This window comes from Pangasianodon hypophthalmus, chromosome 23 (assembly GCF_027358585.1).
Source record: "Pangasianodon hypophthalmus isolate fPanHyp1 chromosome 23, fPanHyp1.pri, whole genome shotgun sequence".
In the NCBI taxonomy this organism is placed as follows: Eukaryota; Metazoa; Chordata; class Actinopteri; order Siluriformes; family Pangasiidae; genus Pangasianodon; species Pangasianodon hypophthalmus.
The window spans coordinates 13,400,502-13,422,651 of record NC_069732.1 but is presented as its reverse complement, the minus strand read 5'-3'; the positions used below and the strand labels follow the sequence as shown (position 1 = coordinate 13,422,651).

Sequence of the window (22,150 nt, the reverse complement as noted above, 5' to 3'; positions counted from 1 at the left end):
TCACATCTGAGTTTACCTGCTTGTCAAATTATACAAGACCCAGATCACATATGCTCTGTCCACAATCCAGGGGTCTGAGAAAATTTTTAAAAAGTGAAGTGATATACTATTAAAGCAGCAGGTTTTTTGAGTTATGCAGCTTGTCTTTTGGGATTTTAATGGAGCAATAAACCAGTGGCTAGTTTTCTGGATAATAATTAAAAGATTAATGTTCTTGGTGGCTTAGGCAGCAGTTCTATTATACCAGTAGGGAGATGATCATGTATAATAACTTGAGTATATTGGATATAGTCCAGTGAATCCTTGTTAAGAGATGGTCACAAATACAGGGATAATGGGAATCCATGGTAGTACCAGGGTTACCAGGTGCCAGTGTTTTGTGATTTGCCAGCACTGCAGAGAATGAGGAAGTTTTCACACTCAAATACTTGAGACTACACTCAGGACTGATTCTGGGTTTGTTTAGGGGTGGGACTCAAAATTGCAAGGTTGAGTTCAGATGTGCAATTCCATACGTGACTCACTCAAGTTTGCAAACAATAGGTTCATCGATTTGCTGGTTTTTTTTTTTTTACGGTTTTCTTGTGTTACCAACACTCAAGTGGGAAAGAGTGGCACTTTTTGGATGCATAGCATGTCATTGTGCAGGAATACCTTCAAAATAGGAGCCAATCTTGTTATAAGAACATTTTTAGCCATACAGGCCAGCACGAGACTTTTTTTCACGAGGCTCTGAGTGCAAGCACTTGCACCACGAAGGTGAGCAAATTACAGCATTACAAAAGTAAAACCAGTAGGTAACATGACAAAATAAATCACATTACTCGGTGTGCAGCACTGAACACAAACAGCTTCCACACCTGATGCAGACCGTGCTGCCATTCAGTGGAAGTGAACCCCAGACCACCAGATGAGACTGGTCATTCCAAGTACAAATACTACTGAAAGTGCAAAATTACAATGCATAATCCACAGCAGAACTTGTTTGGAGTTTTATAAAGGTTCTCTTGCGTACACCCCAACTCCCTGATTCGCATGATGTCCAAACACTGAATTCAGCATAGCAGTAAATCCTTAATATCATTGTGCTACATTTCCCCTCTGTTCCCACACTGCAGTTGCACATTCTATTGCTGGTGTGTGTACTTTTACCTCTGGAGTGATAACAGTAATGATATGGCAGAGTTCCAGCCTGTGAAGGCTATTAAAGAATGATTCATGTGGCCATGTGCTTTTAATGACATCTTCTGTCAGACATCAATAACACTGGACGAATGTAGTGGGAAGTGGAAGGTGTAGTAAGAGAAAGCGAGGAGTGATGAGGGGAAGAAATCAGTATGACCTCTGTCCTTTGTCACAGGCCTGTGATCAATCACCTGCACACATTGTCACATTGAGGAATACGTAGGTCATATGTACAGACGGGTGACAAATTAAAGGAAACCAACATCAAGTGTCTTAGTAAAGTGTTGGGCCACCATGGGCTGCCGGAACAGCTTCAGTGCGCCTTGACATAGATTCTCTGGAACTGTACTGTAGGGATGAACACCATTCTTTCCAAAGATACACTATAAAAGTTTGTGGACACCTGACCATCATACCCACAAGTGCTTTTTGAATGGCTTATTCCAGATGTAGTCCCCCTTTGCTGTTATAATAACCTCCATTCTTCTGGGAAGGCTTTCCACTAGATTTTAGAACGTGGCTATGAGGATTTGTGTTCATTTAGCCACAAGAGCATTAGTCAGGTCAGGCACAAGGAGGCCTGGGGTGCAGTCAACATTCCCGTTCATCCCAAAGGTGTTCAGTGGAGTTGAGGTCAGGGCTCTGTGCAGGACCCTCGAGTTATTTCACTCCAACCTTGGCAAATCATGTCTCCATAGACCTCACTTTTTATGCACAGGGTCATCGTCATGCTGGAACAGGGTTGGGCCTCTTAGTTCCAGTGAAGGAAAATTTTAATGCTACAGCATATAAAGACATCCTGCACATTTGTGTGCTTCAAATTTTGTGCCAACATATAGGTGTGATGGTCAGGTGTCCACAAGCATTTGGCCATACAGTGTACTGTCTGAACTGGTGTTTTAATGATGGTTGATCCAAAATTTCCCATATGTGTTTGGTAGGGTCATTTAAGATCTGGTGAATGTGAAGGTCATAGCATATGATTTACATCATTTTCACCATCATGAAATAATTTAGTGACCCCTTGCACTTTGTGGATGGGGCAAAGTCATCCTGGAGTGAAAGAGACCAATCATAAGATAAAGGAGATCAGCCAGAAAAACTTTGCATTGATTTGCAGTGACGCATTCCTCTAAGGGGACAAGTGGGCCCAAATCATGCCAGATGCCCTCCATATATACTGTGTGTGTGTGTGCGTGTGTATAGTCACAGCTTTTGCTGTTAAGTATAACCGTGATTGCATTATTACAACCTAGTGAGGTGGGCGTTTAGAAATCAGTAAAAGGTCAGTTAGCGTGCTCTTTTCAGCACAGCAGACGTACACCACAGTAAGTCGTCTCAAAGAGTTAAGAGGTTAGCGCCTTTTTTTCTTTTCTTTTTTTTTTCTCATGATTTGCTTACTGTAACAAGCTTAAAGATTTCTTTGCTTTGTTTCCTGCAGGTTGTCTGGAATGAATATGCCATCTCCTATTGTCAGCAACAAGAACTGGCTGAGGCTACACTTTGTAACTGACAGCAACCATCGATACAGAGGCTTTAGTGCCCATTATCAAGGTAAGCTGACATTTTAATTACTTGAAATATCCCTGTCTAGGGCTGCCGTAAACAAGTAACCCTTTGAAACTGTCCAATCCGATCACTTTAGCTAGATCTTTGATGTTCCAAGAACAGGCAGTGTACTTCCCCTTTACACATGACCTCAGATGTGTTCTTAATGTTTATGTTGTTAGATATGAATTATTTATTGTCTTATCATTTGTTCACTTATTTTGCCCAATTAAGCCCACTTAAGTCCCCTTACTCTAAACAGAAAGAGACAGATATTTCCATTTTTTCTCATTCTATTAAAAATAGTTACCTGATTTTTAGAAGAGAATCAGACAGTACAGTGTCTTTGAAGATGCAACAGAATTTTTGTAAATAATTCAACAAGAAATTGCTCTTTGGAAATAGCTGTCTCTTGTTTCTTCTTTGCTCATCAAAAGCTGCTTATTTATTGAGTTACAGCAGGTCATCCAAAGCCATAATCGTCTCGTGTGTCTGGCTGTGTATTGTTTGTGACCAATATCAAGCACATATTTACCATAAATTCAACTGAATGAATCATTGATTTGACCAGATGTATTTTGCCTGGAATATGAAAGTGTTTGCCAACCCTTACATACTGAAATATGTTGAAGATCAATTTTAAATATATTATGAACTTAATAATGCAACTCAGTGTATGGTGGGTGTTAAGCATATTTTCTGCTATGAATTATTGTGAAATTGTGAGTTACTCTACACACTAGACTTAATTGGTATAATTTGCCACATACGCAGATACCAATACTGAAAATAAGCCGAAATGGAGGGGAAAAAAATTTTCATTCAGCTCGTAGGAAAGACGTAATCTTGTATCAGAGGGGTTCTAGTAAAGAGTTCTACTAATTTCATGAACAGGAGAGGTGTGTTTTCTGACTTAAAATGGCAGGTTCAAAGCACCCGAGGACTCAGAAACAGTGGCATTTAAAAAGCAGCAGCTACAGAGTGCCTCATAACAACAACCCACTGAAACCCAAATTAGTGTGTTGTTATGTCTGGAAGAAATAGCATTAAAAAAAAAAAAAAGCTTGTCCCGTTTCGGGTGGCACTACTCTTATTGACATTAACCACCTGCTGCTCTAGACAGTCTATAGAAGGAAAATAAAGTTGGGATTGCAACAATGTCTGGCCTCAGCCTTCCTCAGACAGAAGCAGACAGTTGTTTGTGTGTGTGTGTGTATATATATATATATATATATATATATATATATATATATATATATGTATACACACACACACACACACACATATATATATATATATATATATATATATATATCTTATTTTATTTTTATTCTTTATTTTTTTGCCCCCTTTTCATTCAGAAGTGTTGTATTCTACAGCCTGGAGTGTCTGCCACAGCTAACGAAGTCTTTCTTTTATAGTCACTCCTGCCACCAGCACATTGGTCCTTTGGGGAGAATGTATAAGCTTGTTCAGATAAAATTCACTCCTGGCCTGAGGGAGTAATTAATTTGACTGGACTCCACTATGTATCTGTCAAAAAATGGCAAGTGTCAAAAGCATATACTTAAACTATAACTCCATTAGTACTAATACATGCATTGCATAAAATGAGGCATACAATTTATTCCAAAAGTTTGAGTCTGTGTTCTGTTCATTCCATTAGTTTGAATTGTCTGAATGTCAGACACGTACAGGCATATGCTGAAATCGCTTTAACCGTGTACATTTCAGGAGTGATGTAATGATTGTGGAAACAGAGTAACTTGTATAAGGACATTGAGATTTGGTGTGCTGATAATATGATAATATTAAGGTTATATTAAGGATAAGTCCAGTGTGTGATATCTTTGTGTGCCGTCTATTCCTTAACCCAAACAATAATAATAAAAAAATAGATACAAGAAAGTGATACTGTAGATCATATATTTTTTAATTAATTAAGTTCCACTCTAATACATTTGAATTTTTATAATTTGTTATTACATAGCTTAGTATATAAAACATTTTGTGCATGTATAAACCTGTTTAAATGGTCCCCTTAAAATAAAATATATTTGCTTTTCCATAAACATGTAGAAGGGTAATAACTAGAGTGTTATATACACAGATTAAACTATTACTATATTTCCCATAACCTAAAACTGTGGTTAAACCAGAGCACTGTAATTGTTTCTATTTGCTTCGCCGTGGTGGAGCACATGTCAGGGTAATAGAGGTGTTCTTGTTGTCATGGGAACGCATATTGATAACATTAGATAGCCAGTTAATTATGTTTTTGCACCAAGCGATATAAGGCTAAAGTGTGGTGTGACTGCTACTCAATAATTATTAGTTTTTTTTACTTTGTTTTTTGAGCATTGAGTCAATCCTCTTGTGTTGTATTGACTAGTGTATGGTATGTAAGGTGGGTAATTATTACTATAAAATTAGATATTAGAAATTATTATCGATCTGTAATAATAATAATAATAATAATAATAATAATAATTCCATTAAAGGGGGCAAGAGTCCAGTGGACAAAATAATCTCAGAATGAGATACGACTTGATGATGGCTGCATCACCAAGATACGAAATAGTAATAAATTGCCTAGTATCTGAAGGATATTTAATTTACATCAAATTAGGTGAATCTGTTGATAATTTGTAGAACAAAATTATGACAAAAAGAAATATACAGATGCGAAACATACAAAGTTTAATAATAAGAAGAAACGTATGCATCAGTATAATCCAAAATATATGGCAACTGAAAATATATACAAATGCAGTGAAAGTAATTGATAGACAATTGCATAATGAATGGAAAGGAACTTAATGGCAGACAAACACTGAGTATAGGTAGCTGTTTGGATCTTATTATGTGAAATGGCAAAAGAGTGGATTTATTGAACATATTAATTCTAGATAAACTGTCACGCCCACATTGAAGAAGCTATGGTGATGGTGTCTCTTTGGTGGGTCATGATCCGTGAAGAGACTTCAGCATACTTAGCTGTGGCATTGATAGAAATCGCAGAGGAGGCTTGTGACTCGGTGTGGACAGTTTTCAATGGAAATCACACCAAAAGCCTCAGCTGAGTCAGCTTGTGAGCAGAGATCCTGGACAAGGCCTTTGTGACTCACTGTGCACATTTGCTATCTTCACTAAAGGTCAGGAGTTCTCCTGGCCCTACGTCATCCAGTGGCAGAGATTTGGCTGAGATCAATCTCAGGATCAGCCAGTCTTAGAGTCAAGAACATGATTCTGAAGTTGATGATTGGAGATCCAGGTACATGGAAATCTAATGCCCAACTCACAGATGTTTGTGATTTTCTGGACTTTATACTGAGGCGTGATGAGGTGGGTCAGGGTTCCTGCCTCTCATCATTCCATGGTGGTGATTGGTTGTTGTTCAAAGGGAAGTCCAAAGGAAATCCAATTCACACCATCCCAAGGACTGCACTTGAGGGACAAGTTTTTGCATCTTCAAAACATGCCCAGATCATGAACCTGTTGTGTTATACGTTCATGGAACTTACTCCAAAGTTCCAAGCATAATTTTACAATGCATATGACACCAAACATGACCTACTTGTTGAGATCCCTGTGAGAAAAACAGCGGGATTACACATTCATGGAGCATGCAGTTGTCACACAAACAACACAGTATATGAAAAATGAGGTTATGAATGTCCTGAGTAATTTTCTGTTTAAAGGTAGGTGCGTTCTGGTGACGCAAGTTTCTGTCCCATTGTCTTCCTGGAGAGAGATCTTTAATCACTCTGTGCCCCGTTGGAGCAGAAAGGTCTGGAGTCCTGTGTGTTGTGGCCATCCTGGTTGATGGTCTTGCAAATAACCTCAAGTGAGGCTCAAAGTTCATTTATGACCATCCCAAATTGGCAGAAAGTGGAGTTCATGTAAACAAGAAGTGTCCGTCCTAACCATTTCTTGACATTTCTTGGTATGGTTTATGGATTCCCTGTATCTGGTGTTAATTTTTATAATCAGTAAATAAAAACCAACCAATACATGAAGTGAAATCAGTAAATATCTGCCTATTGTGATAACGCACATTCGCCATGGAGCAGACATTTTGGCAAAATGTATTGTTTGGCATTTGTGTGTAAATGACAAATGAAGCATGCAGCCTAACCTGACAGCAAATGTAGTGAGACCTAACACTTCCATTCAGAGGTTTTATACATCTAGAGTTTCTTTTTATATACTAAATCCAGCCAGAAGATGCAGAATTGCATTTAAATTAGGGAAAAGTTTTTCTAAGTGCTCCATTATTAACCAGCAAGGTCTCAGATCCTAATCCGACTTTAAAATAGTGCTATATTAAAGTAGTTGCACTTGGTGAGCCGGGTGAGCCTAAAAGACTCATAGACAGTGGAAGTATCAAATATAAGACAAATAAGTATTGTGCCTAATTACAGTGATCAAGCTGTAAACATTTTCCCATTTAAAATTTCTTAATTCTCTCATACTTATTTCTCATTAAGTTTTTTTTTTTAATTTTTAATTGTAGAGTATTTAAAATGAGTCTGTAGGGTGTTCAATACAACTTAGAATAAATGCAGTGAAGGAAAATGAAGGAATTTAATATACTGTAAATACACTATATGCCTTATAGAGCAATAATAACAGCATAAATAACAAATTACATATTGCAGTATTAGAGTTTAAACGTTTTATTTTTTTATTGAATTAAATATTTATTAAATATTTTCGTAGTTTTCAAAGATGTCACCTGTGTAATAGCTCAATCTAGACTTCATTTTGGGTTTTTAATCTAATCTAATGTCTGTAATGTTTTTGAAAAGAAGTGTTGAATTCCACTTTCAGTAATCTCTCAAAACCAACCATTTAGTGTACAATCACCTTAGCTAGCTTCAGACTGTTTTTCTTTCATTTTTTCTTTGCTTTTTTTTTTAATTACAGAATTGCACAGAGTTTAATTAGTGTAAAGAAACTCTCTAATCAGGATGACCCAAGAGAATAGATGATTGACTGATTCAGATTAATTAAAAAGTTGTTTCATACCTAATAGATGTAGCGTAATGTAATACTGATAGCGTGATTGCACTCTCTTGCATTATGGAGTCATTAGGTGGTACTTAATGCGTAATATATTCATAGCAGAAATTCATATCTGCGTTTGAATAATAATGATGCACTGTCTGGTGAAGAGACCTGGGTTAATTGATCCAAGATAATTATCATTATCTGTTTTATTAAAAATACTGTTTGGTCAAGTGAAACACTACACTTTTGGCCAGATCCACTGCCATTTTTTTACCCCTTAAACTTCTTAACTTTTACCCCTTAAGCTTATTATACAGTTATTTACCTTAAGGATGAATAATGAATTATGATGTAACTACATTTGGACCCGCAGTATCAAGATTATAAAATCAAATGTTGAATCAAAAGTGTGCTTAGTTTAGAGTATATATTGTTACACCGTACTGCAGTTATATTTCAGGACAATTAATTATGCAGACTTCTTTAAATTGCATATTAAATGCTGTATCAAGAGCCAAAGTGCAGTTTAAAATTGCAAAAGGACAAAAAATTACAGTTAATATAACAGGTCTTAACCTGACATGATTATCGAAAGACTTTCCAGTAGACCAGATATTACTTTAATACCTGCCACCACTGTACTGAAGTCATATTGGTCCACGCCATGAATCTCTGGAGTCGTAATGACACAGACCTTCTGACACAGAGGTTTTTTTTTTCACTCTAAGCTATATTATAAAACTTAATACTTGAAGCTATTATCAAAACACAAAAAGCAACAACAATAGCACAGATATTCCTTAAGTTCTCTCTGCTCCACCCTCTTTTTTTCCACCCTGTGCGTGATAACGTATTTATTTGAAAGCATATTTTAAAGCTACAGGATGCAAGAGCATGAGATTTCGTCCTTGCAGATAGAAAAAAGTTATTGCAAACTACTTGGAGAAAAACATTTTGTAACATTGGTTGTACTGATTAATCTCAAGGCTGTGAGTGCACATATTTGGATAGAATTCAAGGTGGTGTCCCAAACCACACAATGCATGCTAAGTAGTATAGTCTACTTAGTAATGACACCAATGCATCACAGATACCACAGTGTAACTATGACCGTTCTGCAGCATCGTAAACGGCACATATCCGACAGAACAAACTAGCTTATCCTCTGTCATCGCACAGTGTGCCGCATGTACTGGACCACAGACTGAATTTAGGCTACAAAGAATGAAGCTCTGCACTTCTCCAGGGCTGAGAGACGCAATTAAGCCTGTTAACTCTGGCTGGCTCACTAAAATATATTATAGAAAACAAAACTAAATTGCCTAAATTTCTAATGTTTTTGTTTGAGCACAGGGCTAAAAATCACTTGCTCTAGCAGAGAACCACACCATCCATTCCTGTTTGCCATCAATCTTCTATTATAAGTTCTGTAGTTCAGCTGAGTTATGATACAAATTATACAACATGATTAAATTGGCTATCATCTACACTATATGGTTGAAAGTTTGTTGCCACCTGACCATCACACCTATATGTGGTTCTTCCCCAAACTGTTGCCACAAAGTTGGAAGCACACAATTTTATAGAATGTCTTTGTATGCTGTAGCATTACAATTTCCCTTCACTGGAACTAAGAGGCCCAAACCTGTTCCAGCATGACAATGTCACTATGCACAACATGAGCCAAGGTTCCAAGGTTGGAGTGGAAGAACTCGAGTGTCCTGAACAGAGCCCTGACCTCAACCTCACCAAACACTTATGGGATGAATTGGAACTATGACTGCTCCCCAGGCCTCCTTACCCGACATCAGTGCCTGAACTCACTAATGCTCTTGTGGCTGAATGAGCAAATCCCTACAGCCACGCTCCAAAATCTAGTGGAAAGCCTTCCCAGAAGAGTGGAGCTTATTATTACAGCAAAGGGGGACTAAATCTGGGTGTGATGGTCAGGTGTCCACATATCCCGTATATACCGTATAGTGTATCATTCACTAGCTTCCCATAAAAATTAGAGAACAAATAAATGCCTTATCCGTTCAGCAAGAAAAAAGGTAAAACTTAATCAGCCCTGAATCATGTTTTCTTTTATACCTGACTCTTTCACTCCAGTCTGTTTACTCTCTCTCTCTCTCTCTCTCTCTCTCTCTCTCTCTCTCTCTCTCTCGCTTGACAGCAGCTTTTGTTTCATCTTAGGGACCAATTATATTGACTGAAAACTAAAAACGTAGCCTACATGTATTAAATATTAGTAATTAATTGTTCAGAACTTCATCAAATATGTTCAATGTTACAGCAGCAGGAATATTTCAACTACTGAAATGTTCAAGTATATAGAAACCAGTTATTATCTGAATCCATTACTGTCTGTTTTATCCACTGTAGGTCATGAATTGTAATATGGAGTTTAATTTTTTTTTTTTCCGGCAGATGCTCAGTAAGTCACCTACAATTTTGTTGTCTTAATGTGTAGAAATTGGTAATCATACACACCCAATGCCTTCTGTTTTTCCCATTATAAATGGGATTTATTATAGCTAGCAGCTGTTTGAGGGACTGGATGCCTTTTCACACAGAGGGCATTGCCTCTACAGTCAGAGTGATCCAAGCCGACTGTGGCAGTCTTAAATGTATAGAATCTAACATCCATCCATCCACGCATCCCGTCTTCATACAGCTTATCCTACACAGGGTCGCAGGGGAGCCAGAAGCCTATCCCAGGGGACTCGGGGCACAAGGTGGGGGACACCCTGGACAGGGTGTCAATCCATCGCAGGGCACAATCCCACACACTCACACACATTACGGACAATTTGGAAATGCCAGTCAGCCTACAATGCATATCTTTGGACTGACTTTTTGAATATTTTACACTTTTATTTATGTGTACACAAATTATTATGTTTTAAATAACAAATAAAAAAAGTCAAATAATTTGTAGATTAGGGAATTCATTAAAAATAGCTAATAAATTAACCAAAACAATAATCTTTATTTGCTGCTCTAATATGCGCATAAATAACCATTGTTTATCAGCTTCACAAATGTAAAAATGTGTTACTGTTTTTTGACACTTGGATAACATGAATAATGAGCCGGCTAGCATACGGGGTCAGCTTTCTTCAGTGCGGGTCAGAAAAGCCACCCACTGAATACCACTGTTTTCATTCTCATGGAAACTAAAGTCAATGTTAGACACCCACCTCACAGCATAAACAGCTTATATAAGGAAGCACAGTTCACTCATCATCTATAATTTAAAACTATAGTAAGCCTTCATCTCTCTCTGTACTACATGTTAAGCATAAACACCCTCTGGGGTGAAACGTATCCGAAACCCTAATAGCTGCCATTAGCTCCAGAGTGCCTCAGATGATTTGAACTAAAGAGATTTATCCAAGAAATCACTTAGAACTGACTTTACAGAAGCTTTTAAATGAAGTAATGCTCCTTACAAGCCTGAGAGTGGTAATGTTCTTATTGATCTTTGTCAATTTATCACTTCGTCTTACTGTTTCATTTAAAGTGTCCTGTTTAATGATTAGCTGATTTGGCTGGATTTAAATAACACTCTCAAAGTCCAACCTGGCTATATGAGTCTTTTTTTTCCCCAAATAACATGTAATAAGTGCTTTAATATTCCAAACTCAGCACAAAGTCTCTCAAATACCTCCTGACTAGAAGAATACCAGATGCACATCTGCCTCTGGAAGCTCGTGCCCATTTTTAGGCACACTTAGGCCATATTCTGCTTGACAAAGCTTGTGGGTGCATGTCTTAACATATAAAGCACACATTTGAGGGCGGATCACAGAAAATGGGAAGTTAGAACAAAAAAAAGGGTGGAGAAAGAGGGTGGAAGAGGGTGCCTCACTACATACTCTGTTCAGTATAAATATTCTGTCCACCTGCCTCCAAAAACCAGTTGCGAATTAGCACCAGTGTTGCTCAGAGGCAGTGTTTGCTGGAGTTATGTTTTTTGTTCCTTCTCATAACGTTACGTTTAGCATTGAATCTGCACACCCCAGTCTCCTCAGCTAAGTCTACATGACTGATCACATGATTTCTAATCAAGCACACTTAAGTAACTCACTGCAAATCTTTGCTGTCTCGTTTGTGCCTTTCGACAGGGATGTTACTAAGCCTTTTGCATTGCTCCGTGCTTTCCCGGTTTGATTTTTGCGTTGAAATCTCACTCTGCCCTTTCGTTCTCACAAAATAAACCTGCGCTTGTATCTTATCTGTGCATGGCAGAGTGCTTATTTATGAAAAATGTGTAATAATATGAAACAGGTTTAGGATCTTGGTGAAAGAACTATTTAGGCAAATTATGGATTTTAATACTGCTTGTTCATTGGGCTGCTTCTGTCATGCACATTATGTATGTCACAAACATTAATTTCACATCTAAAAAAAGAAATGCAACAGTTCAAACAGGAACTTTGACATTTAAAATGTTGTTAATGTCATTACAGCTGCAGTCAACAACAAGAAAAAAAGGAGTACAGTTTAATTACTTGCTTTTATATGAAGTAGCATATTTTGTACAAAACATTTTCTTTTCAATGGTTTAAACCTATTGATTATTTAATGCTATATCAGCCGTATTAATGATATAGCATTAAATAATATTAACGATATAACAGGTATTAACGATATGCCCTCCATATCGTTTAATTTTTTCTAACCTGAGAGTCTTCATTATTAAAACATTTATCTCTTCATTATCAGACTTGGATTTTTTTCTTGATGGCTGTTTATGGTTGACCGCTTCCATTTTACGGGGGCATTTAAACTGCAATTTGCGCCTCATGCAGAACACATTTAGTAGGCGGTCCCAAGTGCAGTCTGCATAATGAGCTACAGTCTTAGTAAATTGAACATTAATGTCAGTTGCACTGGGGTAACGTTTTGCGTTGCAACTCCTCACATATGTGCAGTACATCTGACCCTTAGTTGTTCACAAGTTGGCCATGGACTGACCAAGAGATAATAAGATGATGCAAAGTCTCCCACGCCTAAGAAAGGGTGCAAAGTGTAAAAAGAAGTAAAACAAAAATAAAAAAGGAGGATTTTGCTTGACAATGCTGCAATTCCAGCAAAACTTTTGGTGAGGTAGCAGTGATTAACTAATGTCATGTTTTTATGACAGTGAAGGTCATTCTAAGCAATACAGCCAACTTCTGTTGAAAGTTCTGGCTTGAAACTTTAGTGTGTGTTATGTTTGTTGTTGATAGACCATGTAGAAATGGGGATATAGTGTAGTATATAGTGCATATATAGAGATATTTTAAAACCTAGGCAAAATCTAAATCATAACTGTAGTGTGTTGTCAGCAAAGTGTGTTGTCAGTCAGTTTATTCTCTATATTTATGGAGACTTGTTAATTGGTGTAATAGGCATTCATCATATTGTGCTAATGTTCCCATTATCAAAACAGCCCAAAAATGTAGCTGGAGAGCTTGTCAAATACAAAAAAGCATGATACTTCCACTATTGCTATAACATGTAAGAACAGACTAAACCAAATAAACCAAAACTGGGACCAAATTCATATTTATTCAACAGTAAAGCAACGTTCTGGACAATGAACTTTGACACAGATGTGCGCTAAAACCATTATTTGACTTTGGCAGGTTTGCCAATCTATTGCCTCATGTAAGTGTTAAAATATGAGCAGCCGCAGGCCCAAATATCTATTAGCAACTTTCTTAAGCCACAACTTTTAAATAGAGTGCACTATCATCAAATTAAAATGTACTTTTTTTAATGAATTCATTTAGTATCATTTTCTGCTAACCTGAAACATTTCTTTCTCATTTGGTTTTATTTGTTTATGGAAATGGGCCACCCCACAGGGCATCTAGTAGATGTGCAGTAATAAAATTTTTACTATTAGATTTTCAAGAGTTTTTTTTTTTCCATCTTTATTCTGCGTGGAGGCATCGAGATCAGCAGATCTAAAAAGTGAAAGAATTTCTAATTATTGTTATCAGTATTTTTGGCAGTTGACCATGATGTATGATTGTTAATTAAACTGCAGTGTTATTGGTCCAGTATTGATGATCCTTTTTTATTCAAATCAGTTCCCCAATATCTCAGTTGATATTGATTAATTATCTCGGTTGATTAATTGGCATTTTTTTAAATACTGATTTGTCATGAGTTAAAAACAGCCTTGTTTACCATCAAGAGCCATTTTAGTGGGAAAAGAGAGAGACTTTATTTGGAGCACCATACTAATACTGGGTAGGACCCCCTCTGCTCCCAGGACAACCTTAGTTCTTCATTGTGTGGATTCCACAAGGTTTGACATGTGCATTCTGAGATGCTGTTCTGCTCACCGTAGTTGTAAAGAGTGGTTATTAGAGTTACCATAGTCTTCCTGTCAGCTCAGAACAGTCTGGCCATTCTCCTCTGACCGCTCTCATCAACAAGGCATTTCTGCTTGCAGAACTGACACTCACTGGATATTTTTTGTTCGTTTCACACCATTCTGAGTAAACTCTAAAGACTGTTGTACATGACAGTCCTAGGAGATCAGCAGTTTCTGAATTACTCAAACCAGCCCTTCTGGCACCAGCAACAATGCCACAGTCAGAGTCACTGAGATCACAATCTTCCCCCATTCTGATGAACATTATCTGAGTCTTAACTGAATGATTTGATGCATTGCTCTGCTGCCACATGATTAACTCATGGGTAATTGCATGAATGAGCAGGTGTATAAATGTGGCCAGTGAGCTATGATAGATGTGTTTTATAGAAGCTTTCCATGATATTTATAAAGCAGTGGTTGATAAGGTGACTCACAGGTATAGGTCGAGTTGATTGACAGCTAGAACTGGTGGCTTTGCACTATGGATGAGTAAGCACTCATCATTACCTGACTGCTTTAAGCACAGTTTCTTAATTATTTCACATTATGGGTTAGAGGTTCCTCTCAAAGCCCAAGTGGTTAAAATGGAACTTGAAAGCTCTAGCCATTGTAATGTAATGTTATAGGAATGACCTTCACCTAACCCATACCACCACTACTGTTATGGTTACTCCTAAGAATTTATATACATTCTCCAGTTAATGGTTTTCAGAAGATGTGTCATCGAAAGCTTGCATGAGAAGTGTATATGAGAAAATATATACAATAGAAAATAGAAAATTTATATTATATAAAATAAGTGTACATGAGAAATTATCTGGCCTTGATCTCAAAGCATTGTGAGTACTATAAACAGGATAACGATCTATGGACTGAACTATAATGAACCTATACTGAGGTATTCACTCCATTTCAGAAGTATATCTTTTTTTAGATAATAGATATCATAGATATCAGTCTTACCAACATGTGGCACAGAATTAGCCAGTACTTCTTTGAACACTTCATAGTTTTAATATGGCTAGTAACATGGTTATCTACCTCATTTCAGGGTTTTCTTCAGTGCCAGTTATGATTCTGTTCATAGTGCCTTCCATAGCAAGAAAAATAGGATTGCATCCTCATTAAATTGAGATCTCTATTTGGTACTTGTCAGTTCAAACTTTTACACATTTCTAGCTTGAAGTGTTTTAATCACTTCCAGATGTATCTCAGAACATCTCACTGTTTGGTTTCCTTTGAAATTCTGTTCTTGAAAACCATGCTTAGAAATAATCATTGGAATAGCCAAACTTCACGAAGACATATGAATGAGGCTTAACAGGAAAAAAAAAAAAGTTTAATAGGCAGGTGAATGAAAGCGAACCAATGTCAGGACTGAATCAAACTGTGGATTGGTGGTGGCTCCTGGATTTTTGGTGGATTTGGATGTGAACTTGATGTATTTTTTTTGTGTTTTTGTTTCAAGATTTATTTGTGTTGCATATATAGTATAATCCGATACATTTAAATTTACAGTGAAGCCACTGTTTTTATCCATTTAGTGTATTGCTTGTTAATTGGTTAGCTTCATAATCAATGATTTTAAAGTGACAAATGTCATTATGTAAGGGTGGGCAAACATCCAATTTCCTATTCCTATCTCCATTCTGAAAAAAAAGGTGGTACACTTGGTTTGAGAAGCACATCTTCAATAGAAGATGGAGTGTGAATACTAAAACTTTAAAACAGGAGTGTGCTTCAGAAGTGTGGTGACTGTGCCTTTTGTACCCTTTTATTCTTTATAGGTGCCTTCTCTCTTCTTCTTTCTCATTCCCCTCTCGCTCTCACACACACAATGATGGAAAACACTCACTCTGTTTTATTGTCTTATGTTGTCATTCAGTTTAAGGGACCCACATTGAAGTTTACCACAAGAAACATATTCCAGGGTTGTGTTTACTGTGTAATAACAGTTTCAGATTCACTGATTGTACAGAAGATCATTTTATTAAGAACTTGAAGATTGTTAATCCAGCAGATACGAACCATGTGGTCATACACAATACATGATAAAGGCTTTAACTTGAATGTTTGTCCCTTTGATGTCTTTTGCGTTCCTCATATATTTGCCACACTGTCATTTCACCCAGTTAGGTGTCATTTACAGTTTACATTAAAAATGTGATGACATTGGTTGTCTTGCAACTAATGTCAGTTTACATCAGTTATGTTAAATGCACTCAGTATATGTATTGTATAATTACATTACATGCGTCATTTCTGAAAGAGAAAGCATTTCCTGAAAATGTGAATGTTTTCAGATGCTATTATTATTATTATTATTATTATTATTATTATTATTATTATTATTATTATTATGCCTGACATTTCTAACAGGACTTCTGTGTAACCTCTGAGATGATGGGCGTATCCACTGGCTCACTTCAAACAAAAAGTCTTGCTGTACAGCTGTGTGTGTTTGTGTTAGTGTGTTTAAGAGTGAGACAGAGAGAGATAGACAGAGTTAGACAGAATCATCTGTTTTTTTTATCAGTAGAACAACTTTAACGGATGACTCATGGCCCTAAAGACCATTTAGACACCCGAGGCAACGTCTGATCCATAAGATGATGTGGGCATACAATTTGAAAACTCTCCATCAATTTCAAGGTTGACAAATGACCAGAAGTCCTGTCCTACTGCTTCTTTATTAATCTTCTCTCTCCCTTCCCTTTCATTTCAGCACTCTTTTGCTTTATTTGCATTTGCACAGCACATTGGGAAGTTTACTGCTGTTTTTGACTTTTTTTTTTTTTTTGCTTTTCATAAGCTTGATGACACTTTCTTTCCTTAATGCTGACAAATTAATTTGTGACCTGTTTCACCTGATTTTTATGTTTTTTTGTTTGTTTTGTTTTGTTTTTTCCTTTTGAACTAGTGAAAAGGTCCGTAGATTTTAAATCTAGAGGAGTAAAGTTATTTCCTGGCAAAGACAACAACAACAAGTTTTCTATCTGTGAGTCCACCCTTTGTTACTCTTTTATGGTAAATTTGTGGTATGCTCTTTTTGTTTTTTTGTTTGTTTTTTTTTTTTTCCTTTTTCACTTTATTTTGCATTTTTGTGTTGTGTTGTTGGTGTGGTTCATGCTTTTAATTCATTTTTTTCATTGCTTAGTTTGGGCATCGTAACTTGCTAATGTTGTTTGCATGAACAGTCTCTCTTGCCATCTTCAAACCTGCAGCTTGTGTTTGTGTAAATAGTATAATGCATTAGCATTAGCTGTGGCACTATGCAGCCCTGAATCAAGTCACTCAAAAAAGAACCTTTCAAATGCTAGGGATTTCTTATAAATCAAGCAGGTAAGTGCAAAACTGGGTAATTTGGGGAGAAAAAGAGATAGTAGTAATAGTAGATAGTAGTAGTAGCAAGACATTTTAACTAATGTACATGGGAATGCCAGACAGGTTGAAGGTATTACAAGAAAAAAAAGGACATAAAATACCTGATTTAGAGTATCAAGGTGGTAAGTAAAATATATTCACTCAAAATTTCAATGTAATACCACATGCTCAAGCAGGAAGGTACACTGGGAAAAAATACCTGACAGATATTTGGCTGAGAAAATCGGTAAGTTCAAACAAAGTATGTCAACATAAGAGTGCATGGCAATGAATACTTCTTCTGTATGTATCCAGTAAATTCTTGTGTTTAACACAGACTATAATTAAGGAAAGAGTAAAGAATGTTTATTTTATTTACAATAATAATTGTAGATGTAGGAAAAAACAATAAGAGACGTGAGTTAATTCCATGGGGTGCCGATGTTTTGAGGGGATAGATGAGGTCTTTGTTTGTCCTCACTTCATTATTCCCATAGCAACAGCTAGAGATACAAACAGAGATACACAAACACTTAATTTGAACTACATCTACAATTATTTCTGAAGTGCACTGCGGTTACTTCCTTGATTCTTCTTCAGATTAATACTTTTCACCTGCTAACTTGCTACAAGCAAGCTATTAAAATCTCACTGGACTCCATCTACATTCCAATTAGTTACATTTATTTGGACCAAAACCAGACTCACTGGCCACATCACCTTTATTCAGGGATGTTTGCGAGATAGCATCTTCGCCAAGTGGTTCCAGCTCTACTTCAAACCCAGAAAAGTCAACAGCCCATATGAAATCTCAGTGCAATCCTTTCTGTTTAAGGTTTGCAGAATGTGCAGAGCGTTGATCGTGATCTACTTTTTAAATTCTGTGTTTTAATACACACAGTAAATTCAGAGTTTTAACACACACACTTAATTTTTAAATTAATGGGAAATACTAAAAACAAAAGCTTACTGCACTTAAGAGGACTTATGAAGACAACAAAGGCAAAAGAACTGTTCATTCCAACTCTAAAAAAGTCATCACCGTACATAACGATCTGGAACTAACTTCTACAGAGCTACAGAGCTAAAGAATTTACTGCTGTTATTGACAGTAAAAATTTTTTTTCCTGGTGTTTAAGACCCATTGTTGTTAGGTTGTCCAAACTTCACGAGTTTCTAAAGTCAATGGAAACCTTGTTGTACTCCACTAAATCATTCGAGACACCAAGACACAATCATTCAGCAGGAGAATTTCAAGCACTGGAATGTTTCATCAGTTCCTGTGAAAGAGAAACTGGCAATATAATTTTTCAAAAAAAATCAACCAAAGGCTCCAATCTGTCTATGGATGAATATGTAGCCGTGAGAGATCTCAACAAATCAAGTGACACTTTGATCAAACCAACAGATAAAGGTGGTACAGTTTGTTTGGAGAAAAGATTTTTACATCAAGGAAGCAGAGACACAAATTTCTGATAACAGCTTCTACAGAGTGTCCAAAAAGTCAGGAACCAATGGGAGTATGTTGAGCAAATATGTAGATCTGAAAATGTTGAGTAAAATCCTCAAAAGCATGATACAGGGTCTGAGAAAATGCATGGAACGTAGGGGTGAGCATGTAGAGCATATGTTGTAAATAATAAATAAATAAATACATAAAGTTTATGTAGTTTTATTCTCATTGGTTCCTGACTTTTTGTACACCCTGTACTGTAGGCGGATCGACAATAACATCACTCCCCAGCTACAGTCTTCCATCCATTCAACTATTTCTGCTGTCATTTCCGCAGGATGTCTTCCTAAATGTGGATAATCCTCACTGCAGCCGTTTCCATCTTCTCCCATAAGTACTCAAACAAAACAGGCCTGGATGTCCCATTGTTTCCGCTTTTTCTTGTCCCACAGAAATAATATCTCAGTTTCTGGATGATGTTTTCCATCCCATTGTTCACTCTTTGCATAAAATTGTTAAAGTTATATCCTTCAAAGAACAGTTCCTGCACAAGTATGATCTGCTTTTGTCTATGGACATAAAAAAGTAAAGCCTCTATACAGCCATCTCTAATGAAGTCAGACTGAGAGCTCTAAAACTTTTTCACAATGGGTGACTGGAGAATAATCCACAAAATGACATTGCGTCAAGATTATCAGACTTGTCTTAATACTAAACTGCTTCAGCCTTAATTCTAGGTTTTTCTCTCAGGTCAGAGATGTCAGTATGGGCATTAAAATGGCACCTTCCTTTATGAACCTTATTGAACAATTCACGGTACATGTACCATACTATTCCTGAAGTAAACTGATGATATGTGTCATTGCTACCAACTTACTCAATGGCTCAGCTTCCTTCTCCACATTTCACCCATTGCGAGCATGAGCTTTTAGGACATGTCTCCTCATAAAACCACTCTCGATGATAATCCTACAGACTCTCACTTGTACTTACAGTACAACTCTTCCCATCCCAAGCACTGCAGAAATTCTATTCCTTGTTCCCAGATACTGAGACTTAAATGGATTTGCACTGAGATCAAAGATTTCTTCCAGAGAAAGGAGAAACATGATTATTTTTTATAACTTTTGGCTCCCTAAGAAAGTCAAAGATGATGCCATGACCTGTGTTAGAACTATTGAGAGAACAGATGCACTGACGTTTAAGCAATCCACTGATAAGACAGAAAGAATTCCTTTGGTGCTCACTTTATCATCCCACTAATAAAACAGCAATGGACACAACATTATTGACATCTCGGTTTGCAGTGCCAGTTGTTCCTGTGGGAGCAAAAAGAGCTCGTCTAAACTCTCTGAACTTTGGAACACTGTGGAATAAATGTCGTGTTTTGACAACAACTATTACTTCATCAGCTATCATGAACATCAAGTGGTTTCGCCTCCTACAGCCTCAAAAGCTTTGCTTGCACAGCTGATGAAGGACTTTTATTCTATTTCTCTGGTAAGTTTGTGTGCTATGCTGAACATTTACTACATATAATGTAGTATACTTAAGTATATTTCAGTCTGTCTAATTTCAAAGGTTTACAGTTATCAAGAGTAGATTAAATATTTTACAGTATAGCAGGTGATTCATTGAGGTAATATTGATATAATGCCTTCTGTATTATTTTTTCTTTCGTCTGAATAATCAGACACGGTATTTTCCTGTTTACTTTCCTGCTTTCATGTCGTATTACATTAAACTTTAGTGCCACTGTGTTTCTAGTTATCGTGCCATTACTCTAAATAAATATCCAATTGTCTTGTAATTCCCTCCAAATATCTAGAACTTGTCAGGCATTTTAGTAACATTTAGTTAGCCTGTTTTACTAACCACCACAGTTATTTCTCTTACAGTTTTCTCCTTAATAGCTAAAACCTGTCTGGCATTTTAGTGTACTTTAGTTGAGTGGTTCTCTAGGTCCTCATGGCCTCTCAGACAGTTAACATTATTCCTCTATCGCAACTCATACAGCACAGGAATGGAGCAAAAATGCGGCGCATCTAAGGGACACTGAGGACTAGTTTGTGGTTCCGTCAAAATAACATGGAATCACTTGATTGCCTTCAGTTTTTCACTGAAATCACGTTTTGTGCAGTACAATCTGAGACAAGGTTACTAATACCTGCAGGGTCAGACTGGGTCACTACACATTGAACTGTGGATAGTTGTCTATTAGACTGACCTAAAATTGAACCCTCTTTCTCAGACAAGGACATTGAAACGCAAGAACTCACAACATATTATCTTCAATTCTTTCCATATTTGCACTTGTGATAGCAGTTGTACTTTATTGTATGGCTAGTGTGTTATTGCTCTCTAAATCCACAGTCAGTAATGGAAGTCATCGTCTTCATTCAGGGATAAAAATGCTTTATTGTGCATAGTTAGTGTAATATCATACAAGTAACTAAAGTTATGCGGGTGCTTTGTACTGACCAGTAATCCATCACTGGCTTTTTATGGCCACAAGCACAGTTCAGCAGCACTCTGTTGAAAAGTTTTTTTACTATGACACTCAGGGCAGCTGGCTGTCAAATTTCTAAAAATTTCCAATTTTATAAGCAGCTGTGATCGGTCAGAGTTTCTTATACCTCTGGAGGAAAAGTAAATATGTAATCTGCTGAATGTCTCTATTAGATGTAACAAATTAAATATGGTACCACTTTCTATGAAGGATATATATATATATATATATATATATATATATATATATATATGTAATGAACTATAAACATGTCCATAACACAATCATGCATTCCTAAGGCATTATACAAGTTGTTATTATAATTATTTATGAAAATTATTTATAAAATTTAAAGCACTATTTTATTATTATTATTTATTATTATTCATTTTGACATGTTAGCGTAATGCGTAATAAGTACTGTTTGTAACACATAACTCTAAGAGCAATGAAACTCAATTTCAGTTATAATAGTCTATTATTCTCTGTTTATTGCTCTATGTCTTTTAATAACTCCAACATATTTGACTGTTTATTAGTCAGTGGTTTATTGCTATTAATAATATGCTTGATTCAACTGGGCTTAATACAACTGTGAGAAATGTAATAATGTAAATTCTGTAGGTTAATTAAGTAAGGAGTAATACACAATGAGCCATGCTGTTATATGAATATAATCCATGCTGGGGCAGTTTGTGTCGAG

General features: G+C 36.6%; 1 protein-coding gene across 3 annotated transcripts in view; it reads left to right on the top strand.

The window, feature by feature from the left end:
* csmd3b (CUB and Sushi multiple domains 3b) overlaps positions 1 to 22,150 on the top strand; it is a 407,371-nt gene that overhangs the window by 183,147 nt on the left and 202,074 nt on the right. For all 3 annotated transcript variants that reach the window (XM_053228561.1, XM_053228560.1, XM_026929912.3), the window contains exons 6-7: positions 2,627 to 2,739; positions 17,043 to 17,120. In XM_053228561.1, coding sequence (XP_053084536.1) covers positions 2,627 to 2,739; positions 17,043 to 17,120 — 191 coding nt within the window. The remainder of the gene's footprint in view (positions 1 to 2,626; positions 2,740 to 17,042; positions 17,121 to 22,150) is intronic.